This window comes from Oncorhynchus keta, chromosome 12, assembly GCF_023373465.1.
Source record: "Oncorhynchus keta strain PuntledgeMale-10-30-2019 chromosome 12, Oket_V2, whole genome shotgun sequence".
Taxonomy (NCBI): Eukaryota; Metazoa; Chordata; class Actinopteri; order Salmoniformes; family Salmonidae; genus Oncorhynchus; species Oncorhynchus keta.
The window spans coordinates 33,774,871-33,796,901 of NC_068432.1; the positions used below are offsets into that span (position 1 = coordinate 33,774,871).

The 22,031-nt window shown below is 43.2% G+C and overlaps 1 protein-coding gene across 3 annotated transcripts in view; it reads right to left on the bottom strand.

The window, feature by feature from the left end:
- Positions 1-119: 119 nt before the first annotated feature.
- LOC118370471 (lysine-specific demethylase 2B-like) overlaps positions 120-22,031 on the bottom strand; it is a 49,113-nt gene continuing 27,201 nt past the window's right edge. For 2 of the 3 annotated variants that reach the window (XM_052458040.1, XM_035755480.2), the window contains exons 13-21: positions 12,333-12,569; positions 12,062-12,205; positions 11,709-11,795; positions 11,220-11,543; positions 9,869-10,926; positions 8,768-8,931; positions 7,913-8,074; positions 7,413-7,631; positions 120-6,781 (exon numbers count right to left, since the gene is read on the bottom strand). In XM_052458040.1, the coding sequence (XP_052314000.1) occupies positions 6,600-6,781; positions 7,413-7,631; positions 7,913-8,074; positions 8,768-8,931; positions 9,869-10,926; positions 11,220-11,543; positions 11,709-11,795; positions 12,062-12,205; positions 12,333-12,569 (2,577 nt within the window). In that variant the 3' untranslated portion in view covers positions 120-6,599. The remainder of the gene's footprint in view (positions 6,782-7,412; positions 7,632-7,912; positions 8,075-8,767; positions 8,932-9,868; positions 10,927-11,219; positions 11,544-11,708; positions 11,796-12,061; positions 12,206-12,332; positions 12,570-22,031) is intronic. The other variant, XM_035755481.2, reaches the window with a different exon arrangement.

The following is a 22,031-nucleotide window of genomic DNA, read 5'->3' on the forward strand; positions in this document are numbered from 1 at the left end:
AATAAGCAGAGATCCTGTTGTTGTTTTAACGCTGCTGTATCCGACCGGTTACCCCAAATCAATTGTTTATCCCCAGTTTAAAGAATGCAAGTTGACAAAATGGCAAACTATTCCAAATGTTGATGTTTAAGGTCTTTATTTCAGAATGTAAAAACCGTGAATAGATAATCCAACATATGACATACTTTAAACATATTTCACAAATGTTTTTGTTTACATATTGCACACAATGCTTATAAACATGACCAAAAAGATAAATTAAGACGATCGTGGAAACATGACCAAAAATAGAGTTCAGTATTTAGAATTAATTTTTATAACTCAAGTCACAAACAGTTCTCTATACAGTATATACAGTTGAACCAATGACATACTAGTACTAAAATATTTCCCAACTGCACAGGGAAGACATGGTTGGTAGTTAGGCCTGTCCTCATACAAAAAAAGTAGATTTATATACACATTAGGACCCCCCAGTAGCCATACTTTTGTTATTTCCTGTAATTAACATGAGTTAAATACAAACTGGGGAACTGTACGTCAGTGTCTGACAGGTAACTAACTACATTCCTTATATTACACCAGTAGTAAGTAGTGGCTTTACTTGTGTATGCAGGTTATTATTATACCATATACACATACTATACTGTGTCTGGTTAAAGAGATTCTTCAGTACTTTTGTATACTTTTTAGCCAGTAGCTCTGAAAGTAGTGCTCATAAGATAAAACTGGTCCCCGAAAACTGCATACCACATCAGATATGTGCACCACATCATTGCTCTCTCTCTCTTATGTGTACATCTTGCTAGCTGTCACTCAAGCATTATACGGTTAAGTCTACAACCATTGTATTCGGCGCACGTGACAAATACAATTTGATTGCGAGGGGCTGAAGCTCAAATTGCTAGGGGGCAAGCCCACGTGGGGGGGAAATGGCAGAGCCTACAGTTTCCAGTAAACAGTCACTTTCAAACTAGCGATTTCGTGGAACAGTAATTCTGTTCATAGATTATGCATGTATGAACGGCATTGACACATTCAGTCGAAAGTGTGAGGTTTAAAAAAGACTTACTAGTCGGCAAAGTTCAGGAGCATGTCTTTAAAACCTGCATCTATAGGTGTGAGAATCCCTTGTAAAAAATAAATACAATTAAAAACAGCCTAGTATATAGAGACTGATTGACAGTAGACTTTAAATCAGTCTCATGATGCTTCCTCTAGCAAACGGTCACTGGTGCCAACTCACACTGGCTTGATAAACCTGGGAAAGTACAGTAATATAAAACAAATTGTCAAACAGTGGAAATCGATTTTTATAGATATTTAGAAATTGAAGTGGAGTAAAAACAACTGTTCTATGGAAAGGAGAAAGTACCTGTGTACAGAAAGGAGAAAGTACCTGTGTACAAGTATCAAAATGAAATAGCAGCACTTAAATAAATACAATATAAAACACCTGCACAGAAAACAAGCTACTGCTCTATTGGCATAAATCTTCAGAGGTTTGAGGCTAAATAGTCAAAAACAAACAGTGAGGCAGATTGACACTTTTCAATCAAAATGGTACATGTAAATACGTGCATTCAGTACTGCACAAAAGTATGAAACACTTTGATTTAAAAAATTGTTCTGTATAATGCATAAACGGTGCGCTGCAACAAAAGAAAATCATTAACAAAATGAGAAAAACATGACCATTGTGTACACCAGGGGTGGCCTATCATTTTGGCTCGAGGGCCACATCAGCTTTTCAAAATTAAACGTTGAGCCGCAAAGATTTCTTTTCTGACCGATGTGTTCGTCAAAAGCACATTTGCCGGTCAGAAAAAAGGCAGTTATTTTTAGATGTTCAAGAGTGGCCTGGAGTGGTTTTTAACCCAAAACAATCATTCCTCGTGGAAAGAGAACACCTGCTCTTTCCATGACAGACTGACCAGGTGAATCCCGGTGAAAGCTATGGTCCCTTATTAATGTGATGTTAAATCCACTTCAAACCAGTGTAGATGAAGGTTTAGGAGACACGTTAAAAAAGGATTTCTAAGCCTTGCAACAATTGAGACATGTCTTGTGTATGCGTGCCATTCAGAAGTGGAATGGGAAGACAAAAGATTTAAGTGCCTTTCAAAAGGTTACAGTAGTAGGAGCCAGGCACACCAGTTTGAGTGAGGCAAGAACTGCAACACTGCTGGGTTTTTCACACGCAAGTTTCCCGTGTGTATCAAGAATGGTCCACCACCCAAAGTACATCCAGCCAACTTGACACAACTGTAGGAAGCATTGGAGAAAACTTGACACCTTGTAGAGTCCCCAACGTAATGAGGCTGTTGAGGGCAAAATGGTGCAACTCCATATTAGGAAGGTGTTCCTAATGTTTTTTTTCACTCAGTGTGTGTGTGTGTGTATGTGTGTGTACGTACGTACGTACATACATACATACATACATACACTACCGTTCAAAAGTTTGGGGTCACTCAAAAATGTCCTTGTTTTTTAAAAACACCAGTCTCAACGTCAACAGTGAAGAGGCGACTCCGGGATACTGGTCTTCTAGGCAGAGTTCCTCGGTCCAGTGTCTGTGATCTGTTGCCCATCTTAACCTTCTTTTTTTATTGGCCAGTCTGAGATATGGCTTTTTCTTTGCAACTCTGCCAAGAAGGCCAGCCTCCTAGAGTTGCCTCTTCACTGTTGACAATGTTTTGCGGGTACTATTTAATGAAGCTGCCATTTGAGGACGTGTGAGGCGTCTGTTTCACAACCTCGACATTCTTATGTACTTGTCCTCTTGCTCAGTTGTATTTCTTCTTTAAATCAGCACAACAGTTTTCAGCTGTGTTAACATAATTTCATAAGGGTTTTCTAATGATCAATTAGCCTTTTAAAATTATAAACTTGGATTAGCTAACACAACGTGCCATTGGAACACAGGAGTGATGGTTGCTGATAATGGGCCTCTGTACACCTATTTAGATATTCCATTAAAAATCTGCCGTTTCCAGCTACAATAGTCATTTACAACATTAACACTGTCTCCACTGCATTTCTGATCAATTTGATGTTATTTTAAACGGACAAAAAAAAGGATTTTCTTCAAAAAATAAGGTCATTTTAAATGACATATATATATATATATATATATATATATACATATATATATAGTTGAAGTTTACATGCACTTAGGTTGGAGTCATTAAAACTCGTTTTTCAACCACTCCACAAATGTCTTTTTAATAAACTGTAGTTTTGGCAAGTCAGTTAGGACATCTACTTTGTGCATGATACAAGTCATTTTTCCAACAATTGTTTACAGACAGATTATTTCACTTATAATTCACTGTATCACAAATCCAGTGAGTCAGAAGCTTGGAACATTCCAGAAAATGATGTCATGGCTTTAGAAGCTTCTAATAGGCTAATTGATATCATTTGAGTCAATTGGAGGTGTACCTGTGGATGTATTTCAAGGCCTACCTTCAAACACAGTGCCTCTTTGCTTGACATCATGGGAAAATCAAAAGAAATCAGCCAAGACATCAGAAAATAAATTGTAGACCTCCACAAGTCTGGTTCATCCTTGGGAGCAATTTCCAAAGGCCTGAAGGTACCACGTTCATCTGTACAAACAATAGTATGCAAGTATAAACACCATGGGACCACACAGCCGTCATACCACTCGGGAAGGAGATGCGTTCGGTCTCCTGGAGATGAACGTACTTTGGTGCGAAAAGTGCCAATCAATCCCAGAACAACAGGATCTTGTGAAGATGCTGGAGGAAACAGGTACAAAAGTATCTATATCCACAGTAAAACGAGTCCTATATCGACATAACCTGAAAGGCCGCTCAGCAAGGAAGAAGCCACTGCTCCAAAACTGCCATAAAAAGCCAGAATATGGTTTGCAACTGCACATGGGGACAAAGATGGTACTTTTTGGAGAATGAAACAAAAATAGAAACGATTGGCCATAATGATCATTGTTGGTTTGGAGGAAAAAGGGGGAGGCTTGCAAGCTGAAGAACACCATCCCAACCGTGAACCACAAGAGTGGCAGCATCATGTTGTGTGGGTGTTTTCCTGCAGAAGGGACTGGTGCACATCGCAAAATAGAGGTGGGAAAAGCATGTGGATATATTGAAGCAACATCTCAAGACATCAGTCAGGAAGTTAAAGCTTAGTCGCAAAGGCATCTTCCAAATGGACAATGACCCCAAGTATACTTCCAAAGTTGTGGCAAAATGGCTTAAGGACAACAAAGTCAAGGTATTGGAGTGGCCATCACAAAGCCCTGACCTCAATCCCATAAACAATTTGTGGGCAGAACTGAAAAAGTGTGTGCGAGCAAGGAGGCCTACAAACCTGACTCAGTCACACCAGCTCTGTCAGGAGGAACAGGACTAAATTCACCCAACTTATTGTGGGAAGCTTGTGGACGGCTACCCGAAACATTTGACCCAAGTTAAACAATTTAAAGGCAAAGCTACCAAATCCTAATTGAGTGTATGTAAACTTCTGACCCACTGGGAAGGTGATGAAATAAATAAAAGCTGACATAAATCATTCTCTCGACTATTATTCTGAAATTTCACATTCTTACAATAAAGTGGCGATCCTAACTGACCTAAAACATGGAATTAGTACTAGGATTAAATGTCAGGAATTGTGAAAAAAGGTTTAAATGTATTTGTATGTATGTATGTATGTATGTATGTATGTATGTACGTACAGTGGGGCAAAAAAGTATTGTCAGCCACCAATTGTGCAAGTTCTCCCACTTAAAAAGATGAGAGAGGCCTGTAATTTTCATCATAGGTACACTTCAACTATGACAGGCAAAATGAGAAAATAAATCCAGAAAATCACATTGTAGGATTTTTAATGAATTTATTTGCAAATTATGGTGGAAAATAAGTATTTGGTCAAAGTTTATCTCAATACTTTGTTATATACCCTTTGTTGGCAATGACAGAGGTCAAACGTTTTCTGTAAGGTTTTCACACACTGTTGCTGGTATTTTGGTCCATTCCTCCATGCAGATCTCCTCTAGAGCAATGATGTTTTGGGGCTGTTGCTGGGCAACACGGACTTTCAACTTCCTCCAAAGATTTTCTATGGGTTGAGATCTGGAGACTGGCTAGGCCACTCCAGGACCTTGAAATGCTTCTTACGAAGCCACTCCTTCATTGCCTGGGTGGTGTGTTTGGGATCATTGTCATGCTGAAAGACCCAGCCACGTTTCATCTTTAATGCCCTTGTTGTGGAAGGAGGTTTTCACTCAAAATCTCACAATACATGGCCCCATTCATTCTTTCCTTTATACGGATCAGTCATCCTGGTCCCTTTGCAGAAAAACAGCCCCAAAGCATGATGTTTCCACCCCCATGCTTCACAGTAGGTATGATGTTCTTTGGATGCAACTCAGCATTCTTTGTCCTCCAAACACGACGATTTGAGTTTTTACCAAAAAGTTCTATTTTGGTTTCATCTGACCATCTGACATTCTCCCAATATTCTTCTGGATCATCCAAATGCTCTCTAGCAAACTTCAGACGGGCCTGGACATGTACTGGCTTAAGTAGGGGGACACGTCTGGCACTGCAGGATTTGAGTCCCTGGCGGCGTAGTGTGTTACTGATGGTAGGCTTTGTGACTTTGGTCCTAGCTCTCTGCAGGTCATTCACTAGGTCCCCCCGTGTGGTTCTGGGATTTTTGATCACCGTTCTTGTGATCATTTTGACCCCACGGGGTGAGATCTTGCGTGGAGCCCCAGATCGAGGGAGATTATCAGTGGTACTGTATGTCTTCCATTTCCTAATAATTGCTCCCACAGTTGATTTCTTAAAACCAAGCTGTTTACCTATTGCAGATGCAGTCTTCCCAGCCTGGTGCAGGTCTACAATTTTGTTTCTGGTGTCCTTTGACAGCTCTTTGGACTTGGCCATAGTGGAGTTTGGAGTGTGACTGTTTGAGGTTGTGGACAGGTGTCTTTTATACTGATAACAAGTTCAAACAGGTGCCATTAATACAGGTAACGAGTGGAGGACAGAGGAGCCTCTTAAAGAAGTTACAGGTCTGTGAGAGCCAGAAATCTTGCTTGTTTGTAGCTGACCAAATACTTATTTTCCACCATAATTTACAAATAAATTCATTAAAAATCCTACAATGAGATTTTCTGGATTTTTCCCCTCATTTTGTCTGTCATAGTTGAAGTTGTTGCCCCACTGTATGTATGTATGTATGTATGTTTAGAGTTCACTTGCAGAAAGAAAAAATAAAATACTTCAATATCTTAGCAAAGACAAAGGAAGAAAAAAAAAAAACATGCTCTGTCAAATTTCCAGTACAGCCAGGTGTCTTGAACATCCTGTTTTGGAAAACATTCTTGCTTCAGCAGCACAAGAGCCATTTAATGAGTATCAGGGCAACAGTCACTTTTAAAATGTCTTATGCCATTTCCAATGTGGGTTGTTTTTTTGCACAGAGGTGAGTGAAATACAACACCGTCTCCATGGTGATAACATCACCCTTGCCAGTTCCTTATTCTGACGAGTTTCCTAGCTAGCCAGTGCATACTGTACAGTCTTCGTCAACCTGCTGTTTGTCCACTAGCTGAGTTTCAGCAGTAGTTTCTCCTCTACTAGTTCAAACTGTACACTCACTGACATCTCAGCAATGAATTGCTCGCAGCCCTCTTTGGTCACCTGCTTGCAGTATCGCAAGTCAATGTGACAGATGCTTCCACAGCGCTTGAAGTAAGTCAGGGACTGGTCCGTGACTCTGTTGCACACTGCAGAGATCAGGGAGGAGGAAGATACAGTATTAGGTTGTTGGATTTATACTATATACTTGGCCATAACAGTCATTTGTTTTCTAGAATAAAGGCTCCAACCAAAACCTCACCATTGTCATGAGCATATTGAGTGCAGTCAATGGGTGACGGCTTCACCCATTAACAGTGACTGACAGTGGATAATTAGAAAACAGTGGTGCCCTGTCTGTCTGTCCCACATTGACCCAACCTTTAACAGCACTACTCAGGGAGAGGAGAACCATGGGGGTACTTCAGTTATGGTGTTTGGAATGGAGCCTAGTTTTACTCCACCCCATGGCTCCAACTGTGCATCAGAAATAGAGACAATTAAAGCTATTCATACTTTATACTGGTGTTTATGGGGTCGAGATATGACTTTACGAGGCACACATTCATCTCAGTAGGGAACATTTGTTATTCAATAAGACCTATGAAGCAATGAATGAACTTTGCAATGAGAGGTCAATGGCCATGTCCGGATTGTCACCAGTATGTTCTAAATAGTGAATAGTACTGTTAGCAGTGATTACTTTTAGTAGAGACATTCTGACATGGCCAATGTCTATAGTGATAGTAGGCATTGTGACATGGCCTTGTATGCCCCTACCGGAGAGTTTAATGTCAGTGAGCGAGTCTCTGGTGGTGGTCCCTGCAGCGGTCAGAATGTTGACTGACTGGTCAGTGACGTGGTTGCAGTAGCTCAGGTCCAGTCTGGTCAGCTGGGGCATGTAGCGGATGAGGAGGCGCAGAGAGGTGTCCGTGATGTCCAGCCCGGCCAGACGCAGGTCCACCACATTTCGCAGCTTACTCCTGTTGTCCAGCTGACCTAGGGAGGGAGAGAGAGACAAAGATTGAATGCTTGTCAAGTTCATTTTCTTCCTTTTTTAAAGCTTCTTTACTTCTACTAGGGGCAAAATCGAATGCAAGCTATTCCAGCTGTGTGGCTATAAAGACCGACACAAACATTCAGCAGAGAGCACAGCAAGACCTGACATGGATGGGCTGCAGCAGCCTGACTGGACTGCAAAGCAGATTGACATACTGTTCAATACTTCACACCATGTGTCCAGATGGTCACTAACACAGTGCAGGATGGCGAAAACCTACCTGGTCTGTTGTCTGTGGGGGGTGAGAGCAGATCCCTCATCTGGGCGTCTTTGAGACCCTCTACCCACTGGACGTCCAGGGTCCGCAGCAGCGGGCAGCTGGCGGTGCAGAGGGCAGACACAGCCACCCAGGAGCAGCCTGAGAGCAGCAGCATCCGCAGACCTGCAGGGACAAAAGTCAGGGGTTAAGAGGGGTCAAACTCAACGACATCGCTCGCTCTCTCAATTCCTACTAAACACACCCTAGCACTGTCAAAATGACCCGAAACCAAAACGCCATAATAACACAGAATTGGGTTTGCCTCCCTTGGACTAAGTCAGTCCTAATTAAGTAACTCAAAACGTGTAACATTATCTGCTGCCCCGTTCAATCTTTTGGGGGGGGGATCTTAATAGTCTCCAACAGTTCATTAACCTGAGGGTGCAAAATCAAGCAAACAAAAAGCATCACTATGTAAATGTAATTACAGTTGCCACATAATGAATTCTAAGAAGAAACAAAGCCAATCGTCAGAAACACTGAGGAACCCCTGGGGATACCATTATTATGGAGCAGAGTGGCAGCCATACGGCAGCATTCTCTGAAACTTCCAGCTCACCCAACCAAGGAAACAAAGACAGCGTTACATTATCACCAAACTAGTCACATTAAACACGTTCCTATCAATGCTCTCAGTACAGAGAAGCACAGTAACCGGCTGCAGTGGTGACATCAGGTTTGCAGGGTGTACCCAGAGCCATGGACAGAGACACAGTATAATGGCTAGGTGTATACTGTAGACCGTTCTATTATAAAGCCACAGAGGGATATGCACATTGCCTCAATTACAACACTGCTGGCTGGTGTTTAATATACCTGGCAGTCTGTTGATGAGCCAGCTGAGCTGCTTCTTGGAGATGTTGGTCCAGCTGAGGTCCAGAGCCACAGGCTGTCTGCGGATGAGGCCACTCAGCATGAGGGGAGTGATGGACTTACAGCGGTTCAGATCGATCTGCGTCCACAGCCTCTTATCACAGCACCTGAGGAGGCAGGGGCGAAGGTAACCACAAGATCACACAGCCACCATGGCTACAGCTGTGGAAAGACTACACTTGAGATGAGAGCTCTAGGCTAGAGAGCCTTACAGCTTAGTGTTCATACGGTCTTTCCAATAAACAAGGGCCACTTTGAAAAACACAACCCACTATTCACAAGATTGACTTGTCCAACTTCGTATCAGACGCTTTGGTCTATCAGGCCCTGTCTGGACATGACAGTTCATGCAGCTTTAGTATTCTGATAATGGAGGTCTGATCATGGAATTCCGAACACGTCACAAGTCTACATTTAAAAGTGTCCACATTGTGTCCGTTCCTGCACTATAATCAAATGCCAGTATGCATTTTACAAATGGTGGAATAAGCTAAATATGATAACAACAACAACAGACGGCAGTAGCTAACTACTGTATAGCTAAGTAGCCAGCTAACCTCTGTAGCTAGCAAGCAATGCTGAAGGGATTGCATAACTCTAGCCAAACAAAAGCATTTATGAGGCTAGCAAACACGATCCTCACACACTAGTTTTTGGCTAGTTTTTCCTAGCCACCGTGCTTCTACACCTGCATTGCTTGCTGTTTGGGGTTTTAGGCTGGGTTTCGGTACAGCACTTTGAGATATCAGCTGATGTAAGAAGGGCTTTATAAATAAATATAAAAGTGCCTTTCGGTCCCAAAACACAAGTTTTCTAGACACTGGTGACGTTGTCCACTGTATGCGCTTTTGGTAGCCTGATTGCGTCTAGATTGAGGAAAAATCCGCACACAAGCATCCTTGACCACCTCCTGAAGTGGTCAGACAGATCTGAACAGAATCCGACCAAAGTGACTTTTGTGCGTCTAGACCCATGCGATCTTCGTATTCTGATAGCAGAAGTTGCATGTAATTGTAGACACGACCTCCGATAGCTACAGCTCACCATCTGTTCCAGGTCTTGCAGACACGCATGCAGACACACAGGTCTCTGTGTGCGAGGTGGCTGAACACGACCATCCACACCTCCCTGCGCATCACGTGGGCCTGTCCGTCATCAAGGGGAAGTCTGTCTGGTGGGGGGCTGATGGGAGGCGGCCGGATCACGTGACGCTCCATCTGTACACACTTGGGCGGTGAGTGGCAGGGAGGGGGGCGTGGACAAATAGGTGTGATCGGAGGGCTGCGGTTCCACCCCAGGGGCGAGAGCTGGCGGGGCGTCCCATTCACCTCCCGCCCCCTGGGGTGGAGCCAGTCTCCGAGGTCACTGCTGCCGTTGTCGAGTGGCCGTTTAGGCTTAGGCTCCTCCCCGTCACTCTCAGGCTCTGTCTTCATTGGCCTGTGGTTCTGATTGGCCAAGCAGTCCTCTGTCTTCAATGGTTGACGATTGTGATTGGATAGGCCATCCTCTGTCTTAATTGGCCTGCGGTTATGATTGGTGGGGGAGTCCTCTGTTTTTAGTGGTCTGCGGTTCTGATTGATAGAGGAGTCCTCAGTCTTCAGTGGTCGACGGTTGTTATTGGTTGGGCTGTTCTCCCCCTTCAGTGGTCTGCGGTTCTGATTGGCCAAGCAGTCCTCGGTCTTCTGGATCTCCAGGTTGAGCTCTTTGCTCAGCTCCTTGCTCAGCTCTTTGTTGGGTAGGCGGCGTCGCTGGTGTGCCTTCAGCTGGCCAAGTGTCTTGTCTGGGGCATCGCCCCCCTCACTGCTGGGCCCTGCCCGGGGAGAGCTGGAGCAGGACTGGTCACTCTCTCTGGCTGCAGACGTTCGTAGCAGTGGACTCAGCATAGTCTTTACTTTACTATCTTTACTGTCCTCTACACCATCTTTCTCTTCTTCCTCCTCATCATCCTCCTTATCTTCCTCCTCTTCCCTTTTCCCTTTAGCTGCAACCCTGTCCCCTGTGTATCTGTCATCTTCATGGTCTTCGTCCTCATCAACTTTCTCTTGCTTGATGGGCCGTAAGAGCTTGGAGGTGAAGGTGTCATCAGGTTTTGGGGGCTTCTTCTGTAAGGGAACATGGGGAGCATATCAATTATCAAATAATCATCTTTACAGTTAATTTGCATTTTTATAAAATACCTTATTTATCATATATTTTTCTCCAAACAGTGTTTGTCAAGTAAGTGGACTACAAATTCTCAAATCAAAAGGTTATTGTTTGGTAATAGAATCTTGACAAAATAAACTCTGGGCCTTATCAAATCTGTCCCTTATCAAATCAAGAGGAATGCTCAGTAAAGACAGTCAATATAAAAATAATTATCCATGGCCAGCCTAAAGCCTGTTGGATAAATGACCTTTTTCTTGACAACAGGAGGCTCGTCCTCATCTTTGATGTCGAACAGCTTCCTCTTCTTCCTCAGAGGGTTGTCCTCAGGCCTGGGTCGGGGATGAGGTAGCCCGCCCAGAGACAACATGGGAGAACGTTTCTTCAGAGGAGGATATTCCTCTGCTTTCCTCTTGGGGGTGTCATCACGCTCTGCCTTCCTCTTCACTGCAGTGGGTGATATTGGCACACTGGGCAGGTCGGACTCTTCCTTAACGTCACGGTTCAATCGCGAGTCCTTCAGCAGCGACCCGGGAAGGTTGGACGCGTACTTGAATCCTGGTCCTCTTTTTTGCTTGACAGCCAAAAGGGAAGAAACAAGGGAAGACAACTTTATACCTTTTGCCTATTTGTTTCCAGACAATTCAAGTCTTCTTATAATAAAAGTGATTTATTGAACAGTGCAGAACGTAGATATTCTGCCTAGAACATTCATTTCCACAACCACATAGATACTTACTTTCCCGGTTTTCCCTGCATGGTTGCATTTTGGACACTCCCAGCAGTTTGGCAACTCTTCATTTACAACTCCACCAGAATTCTTCACCTGAACAAGAGAGCACAAGTAGTGAGTGGGTGAAGGTGATAGGAAGCACAAGTAAAAGTGATAAAGTACGAAACAAAGCTATGATTTATCATTTGCAGAATAAGTCCTTTATTGAAGGGTTTAGGCAACTAGGTTAATCTGCGGACCAATTTTTGTCGGAGCGGATGATGGGGGCAGGAACATAATTATGATAATATGTACACTGCAATCAATTAAATCAAACAGATAAGATGCTCATTAACAGCATTCTGTCTTGAGCAGTTTACCTTTAGGCAGAGGGGATGGACTATCTCATTGCAGATGGAGCACTCCATGAGCATGAGGTTAAATTTGTCCTCCTCTTCCTCCACCGTGTCCTCCTTCCCTGCCTCCCCACACACCAGACACACCGCAGTGTGGGGTAGGACAGGCTGGAGACAACAAACAAACACCACATTAGTATATTAGAAACTCCCCCTCTGCACATAGTCACCAGATAAAATGTCAGCACACATACAAAGAATGTCCAAATACTCTGCAGGTTAGTATGAGGCCTACCGCGATACACTGCCTCATGATGCAGGACTGTTTCATGCGACCCGGCCCTCCAAACTTCTTCATGTCTTTACAGAAGTGGCATTCTCCACACTCTGTCCTCAGGCACGCCTCACACTTCCGACATCGCGTCCTCCTTCTCCGGGCCCCAGAAGTGCTCCGGCTGGCCGACAGCTTGACCGCAGGCGCAGGAGACGAGGCCGCCATTTTGGGTTTGGGCCTGTTGGGAGGTCTCTGCTGCTGAATGGAGAAGAGGAAGAGGTAGGAGAGTCCGGTATCTTTATAGTACAACAACCCAAAAAGTGAAAGCAAGGTCTAGTATAGACAGATGGATCTGGGCCTATATTCACAAAGAATCTCAGAGTAGGAGTGCTCATCTGGAATCAGGTCCCAATCAGTCCCAATACTCCCAATTCATTATGATCAAAAAGACTGACACTTGATCAACAGTCCTACTCTAAAAGGCTTCGTAATACAGGATCAGGTCTGCAGGGTGTTGCAGTATTTGCTGTCATATTGACCCCGGAATTGGCAGCTGTTTAGGGAAACCAGGTGAATTGACTCATCTAATCAATCCCAGCAGTTGACCAACTAAGTTCTGCGCCACAAGCAGAGCTTTTATTATGACCTGTGATACCTAGTTCGCTGGTCTAACCATCTACTACGGAAAACAAAGAACCATGGGAACAGGCCTAGATCCCTGTCATTTGAGTGAAGAGAATGCAGAGAAAAAGGAGCCAGATGGCGGGCTGCCTTCGGAGAATTCATTAGCGATCTAATAAACCCCATTGCCTTCCATTCTGCTAGCAAATGTGCAATCTTTGAAAAATAAAATCAATGACCTACAAGGAAGATTAAACTACCAACATTCAAAACTGTAATATCTTATGCTTCATGGAGTCATGGCTGAACGAGAACATTATCAACATACAGCTGGCTGGTTCTACACTGTTTCGGCAGGATAGAACAGCGGCGTCTGGTAAGACAATGGTCGGCGGGCTATGGATTTTTGTAAATAACAGCTGGTGAACGATATCTAGGGAAGTCTCCAGGTTTTGCTCACCTGAGGTAGAGCATCTCCTGATAAGCGATACACCACACTACCTACCTAGAGAGTCCATCTGTATTTTTCGTAGCGGTCAACATACCACCACAGACATTATATTACAAAAATGTACATACGTCCGTTAGTAAGCTAACAGACAAAGTTAATATCTTCATGGTAAATGCCCTAGCAGCTAATTGCTGTTGCCAAAAGACTCTTTGATAGCGATGGCTGGCACTAAGACCGCACTGAATGAGCTGTATTCCGCCATGTATTCTGAGGCGGTGCTCGTAGTAGTTGGGGACTTTAATGTAGGACAACTTTAATCAGTCTTACCAAATTTCTATCAGCATTGTTAAATGTGCAAACAGAGAAAGATGTTTTTTTGTTTTTTTAAATAAATAAATAAATGCAATACCTCTGGACCACCTTTACTCCACTCACAGAGACGCATACAATGCTCTCCCTCGCCCTCCATTTGGCAAATCTGACCGTAAATCTGACCGTAAATCCTGATTCCTGCAGGAAGCACCAGTGACTTAATCAATAAAAAAAATGGGTCAGATGAAGCAGATGCTAAGCTACATGACTGTTTTGCTAGCACAGACTGGAATATGTTCCGGGATTCCTCTGATGGCATTGAGGAGTACACCACATTAGTCATTGGCTTCATCAATAAATGCATTGATGACGTCGTCCCTACAGTGACCATACGTACATACCACAACTAGAAGTCATTAATTACGAGCAACATTTGCACTGAGCTAAAGACTAGAGCTGCCGCTTTCAAGGAGCGGGAATCTAACCCGGAAGCTTATAAGAAATCCCGCTATGCCCCCGATGAACCATCAAACAGGCAAAAGGACTAAAAAGGACTAAGATCGAATCATACTATACCGGCTCTGACGCTTGTCAGATATGGCAGGGCTTGCAAACCATTACAGACTACAAAGGGAAGCACACCCGAGAGCTTCCCAGTGACACGAGCCTACCAGACGAGCTAAACTACCTCTATGCTCGCTTCGAGGCAAATAACACCGAAACATGCATGAGAGCATCAGCATGCATGAGAGCATCAGCTGTTCCGTTAGACTGTAGGATCACGCTCTCCGCAGCTGATGTGAGTAAGACCTTTAAAACAGGTCAACAGGGCCAGACGGATTACCAGAATGTGTACTGCGAGCATGCGCTGACCAACTGGTAAGTGTCTTCACGGACATTTTCAACCTCTCCCTGTCCGAGTCTGTAATACCAACATGTTTCAAGCAGACCACCATCGTCCCTGTGCCCAAGAACACTAAGGAATCCTGCATAAATGGCTACCAACCCGTAGCACTCACGTCTGTAGCCATGAAGTGTTTTGAAAGACTGGTCATGGCTCACCGCAACACCATTATCTCAGAAACCATAGACCCTCTCCAATTTGCATACCATCCTAACTGATGATGCAATCTCTACTGCACTCCACACTGCCCTTTCCCACCTGAACAAAAGAAACACCTATGTGAGAATGCTATTCATTGACTACAGCTCAGCGTTCAACACCATAGTGCCCTCAAAGCGTATCAATAAGCTAAGGACCCTGGGACTAAACACCTCCCTCTGCAACTGGATCCTGGACTTCCTGACGGGCCGCCCCCATGTGGTAGGGTTAGATAGCAACACATCCGCCACATTGATTCTCAACACAGGGGCCCCTCAGGGGTGAATGGTCAGTCCCCTCCTGTTCTCCCTGTTCACTCATGACTCCACGGCCAGGCACAACTCCAACACCATCATTAAGTTTGTCGATGACAACAGTGGTAGCCCTGGTCACCGACAACGACGAGACAGCCTATAGGGAGGTGGTCAGAGACCTGGTCGTGTGGTGCAAACAACCTCTCCCTCAATGTGATCAAGACAAAGGAGATTATTGTGGACTACAGGAAAAAGAGGACCGAGCACACCCCCATTCTCATCAACTGGGCTGTAGTGGAGCAGGTTGAAAGCTTCAAGTTAATTGGTGTCAACATCACCAAAAAACTAACATGGTCCAAGGAAGCACCCCAAGACAGTCGTGAAGAGGGCACGACAAAACATATTCCCCCTCAGGAGACTGAAAAGATTTGGCATGGGAGCAATCAAGAGCATCTGGTTGCATCACTGCCTGGTATGGCAACTGCTCGGCCACCAATACAGAGGGTAGTGCGTACGGCCCAGTACATCACTGAGGCAAAGCTTCCTGCCATCCAGGACCTCTATACCAGGTGGTGTCAGAGGAAGGCACTAAAAATTGCCAAAGACTCCAGCCACCCTAGTCGTACAATGTTCTCTCTGCTACCGCACGGCAAGCTGTCCCAGAGCGCCACGTCTAGGTCCCAGATGCATCTAAACAGCTTCTACCCCCAAGCCATAAGATTCCTGAACATCTAATCAAATGGCTACCCAGACTATTTGCATTGCACCCCCCTTATGCCGCTGCTACTCTCTGTTGTTATTATCTATGCATAGTCACTTTAATAACTCTACCTACATGTACATATTACCTCAACTACCTCGACTAACCGGTGCTCCCACACATTGACTCTGTACCGGTACGCCCCTGTATATAGTCTCGCTATTGTTATTTTACTGCTGCTCTTTAATTACTTATTACTTTTATTTCTTATTCTTATTTTTTAACTGCATTGTTGGTTAAGGGCTCGTTGAATTTGGCGCATGTGACTAATACAATTTGAAGTTATCAACATCTGACCACACTCAAGTGAGAACATGCAATTTTTCTAACTCAAATCATCTGCACTCCAACATCTTAAAAGCTTGGTTTGAAAGTGTTTCCATGTTTCCCTAGCAACATTGTATGCCAAAACACTTTTATGTAACAACGAGAGGGCACAAGTTTAAATATGCTGTAAAATTAAATTGAAGGCAGTGAGAGATGGAGGGGAGGGGGGCTGCTTTGATGTGGAGCATTTTCCATTATTGAGTCTATTTCTTCCTGAGAGTGTTTATTTTCCCCTCTTATTTCTGGCTCTGAGCCAACGCTGAGACAACATTGTATGTGCTGCTCATAAAAGACACACACACATTAAAATATTTTTTGGGTCAAAAAGGTGGGTGTGGCAGGGGGATGTGGCAATGCCATGGTCGGCCCATCGACGCAGCCAAATTCGGTCCGGTTCATGTGCAAGAACATTTGAGGCCCCCAATCTTGGCGGTGCAGAGTAATGTTTGCATTTTAAGCCAATTACCTGCAATTCTACACATGGAGCGGAGAGAAAATGTTGCAAATTCCCTGCAATTTAACATCCTGCCGTGGAGATGAGGAAAATTGTGCAGTTCTAAATTTCATGCAATTCTATGCATTTTGCCATGGCTAATGCTGTGTTATGCTCAAACATAAAATAAATAATCCCGAATGTATTATTTTTTTCGCCCTAGCTTTTATTTTGGTGAGTTAGTTCTCAAAGATTTTATTTTTTATTTTTAATACAGTGGCATGCGAAAGTTTTCACCCCCTTGACATTTTTCCTATTTTGTTGCCTTACAACCTAGAATTAAAATGGATTTCTTGGGGGTTTGTATTATTTGATTTACAGAACATGCCTACCACTTTGAAGATGCTAAATATTTTTTCTTGTGAAAGAAACAAGAAATAAGACACGAAAAACTGAAAACTTGAGCGTGCATAACTATTCACCCCCCACCCAAAGTCAATACTTTGTAGAGCCACCTTTTGTAGCAATTACAGCTGCAAGTCTCTTCGGGTATGCCTCTATAAGCTTGGCACATCTAGCCACTGGGATTTTTGCCCATTCTTCAAGGCAAAACTGCCCCAGCTCCATCAAGTTGGATGGGTTCCACTGGTGTACAGCAATCTTTAAGTCATACCACAGATTCTCAATTCTCAATTCCAAGACATTTAAACATGTCCCCTTAAAACACTCAACTGTTGCTTTAGCAGTATGCTTAGAGTCATTGTCCTGCTGGAAGGTGAACCTCCATCCCAGTCTCCAATCTCTGGAAGACTGAAACAGGTTTCCTCAAGAATTTCCCTGTATTTAGCACCATCCATAATTCCTTCAATTCTGACCAGTTTCCCAATCCCTGCCAATGAAAAACATAACATGATGCTGCCACCACCATGCTTCACTGTGGGGATGGTGTTCTCGGGGTGATGAGAGGTGTTGGGTTTGCGCCAGACATAGCATTTTCCTTGATGGCAAAAAGCTACATTTTAGTCGCATCTGACCAGAGTACCTTCTTCCATATGTTTGGGGAGTCTCCCAAATGCCTTTTGGTGAACACCAAACGTGTTTGCTTATTTATTTTTTTTAAGCAATGGCTTTTTTCTAGCCACTCTTCCATAAAGTCCAGCTCTGTGGAGTGTTTGGCTTAAAGTGGTCCTATGGACAGATACTTCAAGCTCCGTTGTGGAGCTTTGCAGCTCCTTCAGGGTTATCTTTAGTCTCTTTGTTGCCTCTCTCGTGAATGCCCTCCTTGCCAGGTCTGTGAGTTTTGGTGGGCGGCCCTCTCTTGGCAGGTTTGTTGTGGTGCCATATTCTTTCCATTTTTTTAATAATAGATTTTATGGTGATCCGTGGGATGTTCATAGTGTCCGATATTTTTTTAGAACCCAACCCTGATCTCTAGTTCTCCACAACATTGTCCCTGACCTGTTTGGAGAGCTCCTTGGTCTTCATGGTGCCACTTGCTTGGTGGTGCCCTTTGCTTAGTGGTGCCCTTTGGGGCCTTTCAGAACAGGTGTATATATACTGAGATCATGTGACAGATCATGTGACACTTCAATTGCACACAGGTGGACTTTATTTAACTAATTGTGTGACTTCTGGAGGTAATTGCTTGCACCAGATCTTATTTAGGGGCTTCAGAACAAAGGGGGTGAATACATTTGCACACACCACTTTTCCATTTTTTTTTATTTTTTGAAACATTATATTTTTTTCATTTCACTTCACCAATTTGGACTATTTTGTGTATGTCCATTACATGAAATCCAAATAAAAATACATTTAAATTACAGATTGTAATGCAACAAAATAGGAAAAACACCAAGGGTGATGAATACTTTTGCAAGGCACTGTATACAGTACCAGTCAAAAGATTGGACACACCTACTCATTCAAGGGGTTCTCTTTATTTTTCAATATTTTCTACATTGTAGAATAATAGTGAAGACATGAAAACTATGAAATAACACATATGGAATCATGTCGCAACCAAAAAAGTATTACATAAAAATACATTTTATATTTGAGATTCTTCAAAGTAGGCACCCTTTGCCTTGATGACAGCTTTACACACTCTCGGGCTCCCGAGTGGCGCAGCGGTCTAAGGCACTGCATCTCAGTGGAAGAGGTCCCTGGTTCGAATCCAGGCTGTATCACATCCAGTTGTGACTGGGAGTCCCATAGGGCGGCGCACAATTGGCCCAAGTTTGGCCCAAGTTTGTCCGGGTTTGGCCGTCATTGTAAATAAGAATTTGTTCTTAACTGACTTGCCTAGTTAAATAAAAAAGTTTAAATAAAATAAAAAGCTGGTTGAGAGAATACCAAGAGTGTGCAAAGCTCTTCAAAGCTACTTTGAAGAATCTCAAATATATTTTGATTTATTTAACACTTTTTTGGTTACTACATGATTCCATGTGTGTTATTTCATAGTTTTGATGTCTTCACTATTATTCTACTATGTAGAAAATAGTACAAATTAAGAAAAAAACTAAATGAGTAGGTGAGTCCTAACTTTTGACTGGTACTGTATATAGGTACATTACCTTTTCTACATATTTCAAAATTACAACTTAGGCGGGCCGGAAAACACTTAGGTGGAACACCCAAGCATTTTCTATACAGAACAATCCCTTATATAGATGTACTGTATGCAAACAACAAGGACCTACAGGCTATGCCTGGTCACTAAAAAGGAGAAGACCCAGGGGATATTAGCTACTGTAAACAAACTCATATTTGAAATCATATTCAAAATCACACTGATATCATATAAATATTATATTTGTTATACTATTTTAATATTGAATACTGCAGAGTAGGTCTTGCACGTTACGCATTTCACTGTACTTTTGCACGTGACAAATAAAACTTGAAGGGTACTGTGATCTCATCTATATTAGGCAGACTATTGGAGGTTTGTTTCTATACTGAACAAAAATACAAATGCAACATGTAAAGTCTTGGTTCCATGTTTCATGAGCTGAAGATCCAGAAATGTTCACAAAAAGGTTATTTCTCCCAAATTTTGTGCACGTTTGTTTACATCCCTGTTAGTGAGTATTTCTCATTTGCCAAGATAATGCATCCACCTGACAGGTGTGGTATATCAAGAAGTTGATTAAACAGCATGATCAGTACACAGATGGACCTTGTACTAGGGAAAAATAAAAAGCCACTCTAAAATGTGCAGTTGTAACACAACACAATGCCACAGATGTCTCAAGTTTTGAGAGAGAGTGTGCAATTGGCATGCTGACTGCAGGAATGTCCACCAGAACTGTTGGCAGAGAATTTAATGTTAATTTCTCTACCATAAGCCACCTCCAATGCCATTTTAGAGAATTTGTCAGTACATCCATCTGGCCTCACAACCGCAGACCATGTGTAACCAGCCCATCCCAGTACCTCCACATCAAGCTTCTTCAGCTGCGGGATCGTCTGAGATCAGTCACCCGGACAGCTGATGAAATTGAGGAGAATTTGTCTGTACTAAATAAAAGCCCTTTTTGTGGGGAAAATCTCATTCTAATTGGATGCACCCCTGCCCAGTCATGTGAAATCCATAGATTAGGGCCTAATGAATTAACTTTAATTGACTGATTTCCTTATTTAACTGTAAAATCGTTGAAATTGTTGCATGTTGCGTTTATACTTTTGTTCAGTATGCTTCAAAGAGATACTGCACTCAACACGACCGTTCACCCATAGATCACAGAGTTATAATGTACTTCACCAAGAAGCACATACTGATATATGGTTATGGGCATAGATACACTACATAGCCAAAAGTATGTGGGCAGCCCTTCAAGGTAGTGGATTCGGCTATTTCAGCCACACTCATTGCGGACAGGTGTATAAAAATGGAGCACACAGCCATGCAATTTCCATAGATAAACATTGGCAGTAGAATGGCCCGTACTGAAGATCTCAGTGACTTTCAATGTGGCACAGTCATAGGAAACTACCTTTCCAACAAGTCAGTTTGTCAAATGTCTGCCCTGCTAGAGCTGCCCCGGTCAACTGTAAGTGCTGTTATTGTGAAGTGGAAACATCTAGAAGCAACAACAGATCAGCCGCGAATTGGTAGGCCACACAAGCTCACAGAACCGGGCAGCGAGAAGTTAAGTGCTTAGCACGTAAAAATCGCATGTCCTCGGTTGCAACACTCATTACAGAGTTCGACACTGCCTCTGGAAGCAACGTCAGCCTCAGAACTGTTTGTCGGGAGCTTTATGAAATGGGTTTCCATGGCCGAAGCCGCACACAAGCCTAACACCATGCCCAAACCGGACACAGGCGTGCGTACGCAAGTTGATTTACTTCCAGTGAAGGAAATTCTTAAAACCACAGCAAACAATGACATTCTAGACCATTCTGTGCTTCCAACTTTGTTGCAACAGTTTGGGGAAGGCCCATTCCTGGTTCAGCATTACAATTTCCCAGTGCACAAAGCGAGGTCCATACAGAAATGGTTTGCCGAGATCAGTGTGGAAGAACTTGCCTGGCCTGCAACGAGCCCTGACCTCAACCGCATCGAACACCTTTGGGATGAATTGGAATGCCGACTGCGACTAGGCCGAATCGCCAAACATCAGTGCCAAACCTCACTAATGCTCGTGGCTGAATGGAAGCAAGTCCCAGCAGCAATGTTCCAACGTCTAGTGGAAAGTCTTCCCAGAAGAGTGGAGGCTGTTATAGCAGCAAAGGAGGGACCAAATCCATATGAATGCCCATGATTTTGGAAAGAGATATTCAACGAGCAGGTGTCCATGTACTTTTGTACTGTATATACACTGAACAAAAATATAAAAACACAACATGCAACAATTTTAAAAGTTTTACTGGAGATCCAGTTCATATAAGGAAATCAGTCAATTAGGCCCTAATCTATGGGATTTCACATGACTGGGAAAACAGATATGCATCTATTGGTCACAGACACCTTAAAAAAAAATCTAAAAAGTAGATGCGTGGATCAGAAATCCAGTCAGTATCTGGTGTGACCATTTTCCTCATGCAATGCAACATCTTCACATAGAGTTGATCTTACTGTTGATTGTGGAATGTGGTCCCACTCTTCAATGGTTGTGCGAAGTTGCTGGACATTGGCGGGAACTGGAACATGCTGTCGTAAACGTCAATCCAGAGCATTCCAAACGTACTCAAAATCGGTGACACGTTTGGTGAGTATGCACGCCATGGAAGAACTGGGACAATTTCAGCTTCCAGGAATTGTGTACAGATCTTTGCGACATGGGCCCGTGCATTATCAAGCTCAAACATGAGATGATTGCGGCGGACAGGATCTCGTCACGTTATCTCTGTGCTTTCAAATTGCCATCTACAGTGGGGCAAAAAAAGTATTTAGTCAGCCACCAATTGTGCAAGTTCTCCCACTTAAAAAGATGAGAGGCCTGTAATTCTGTT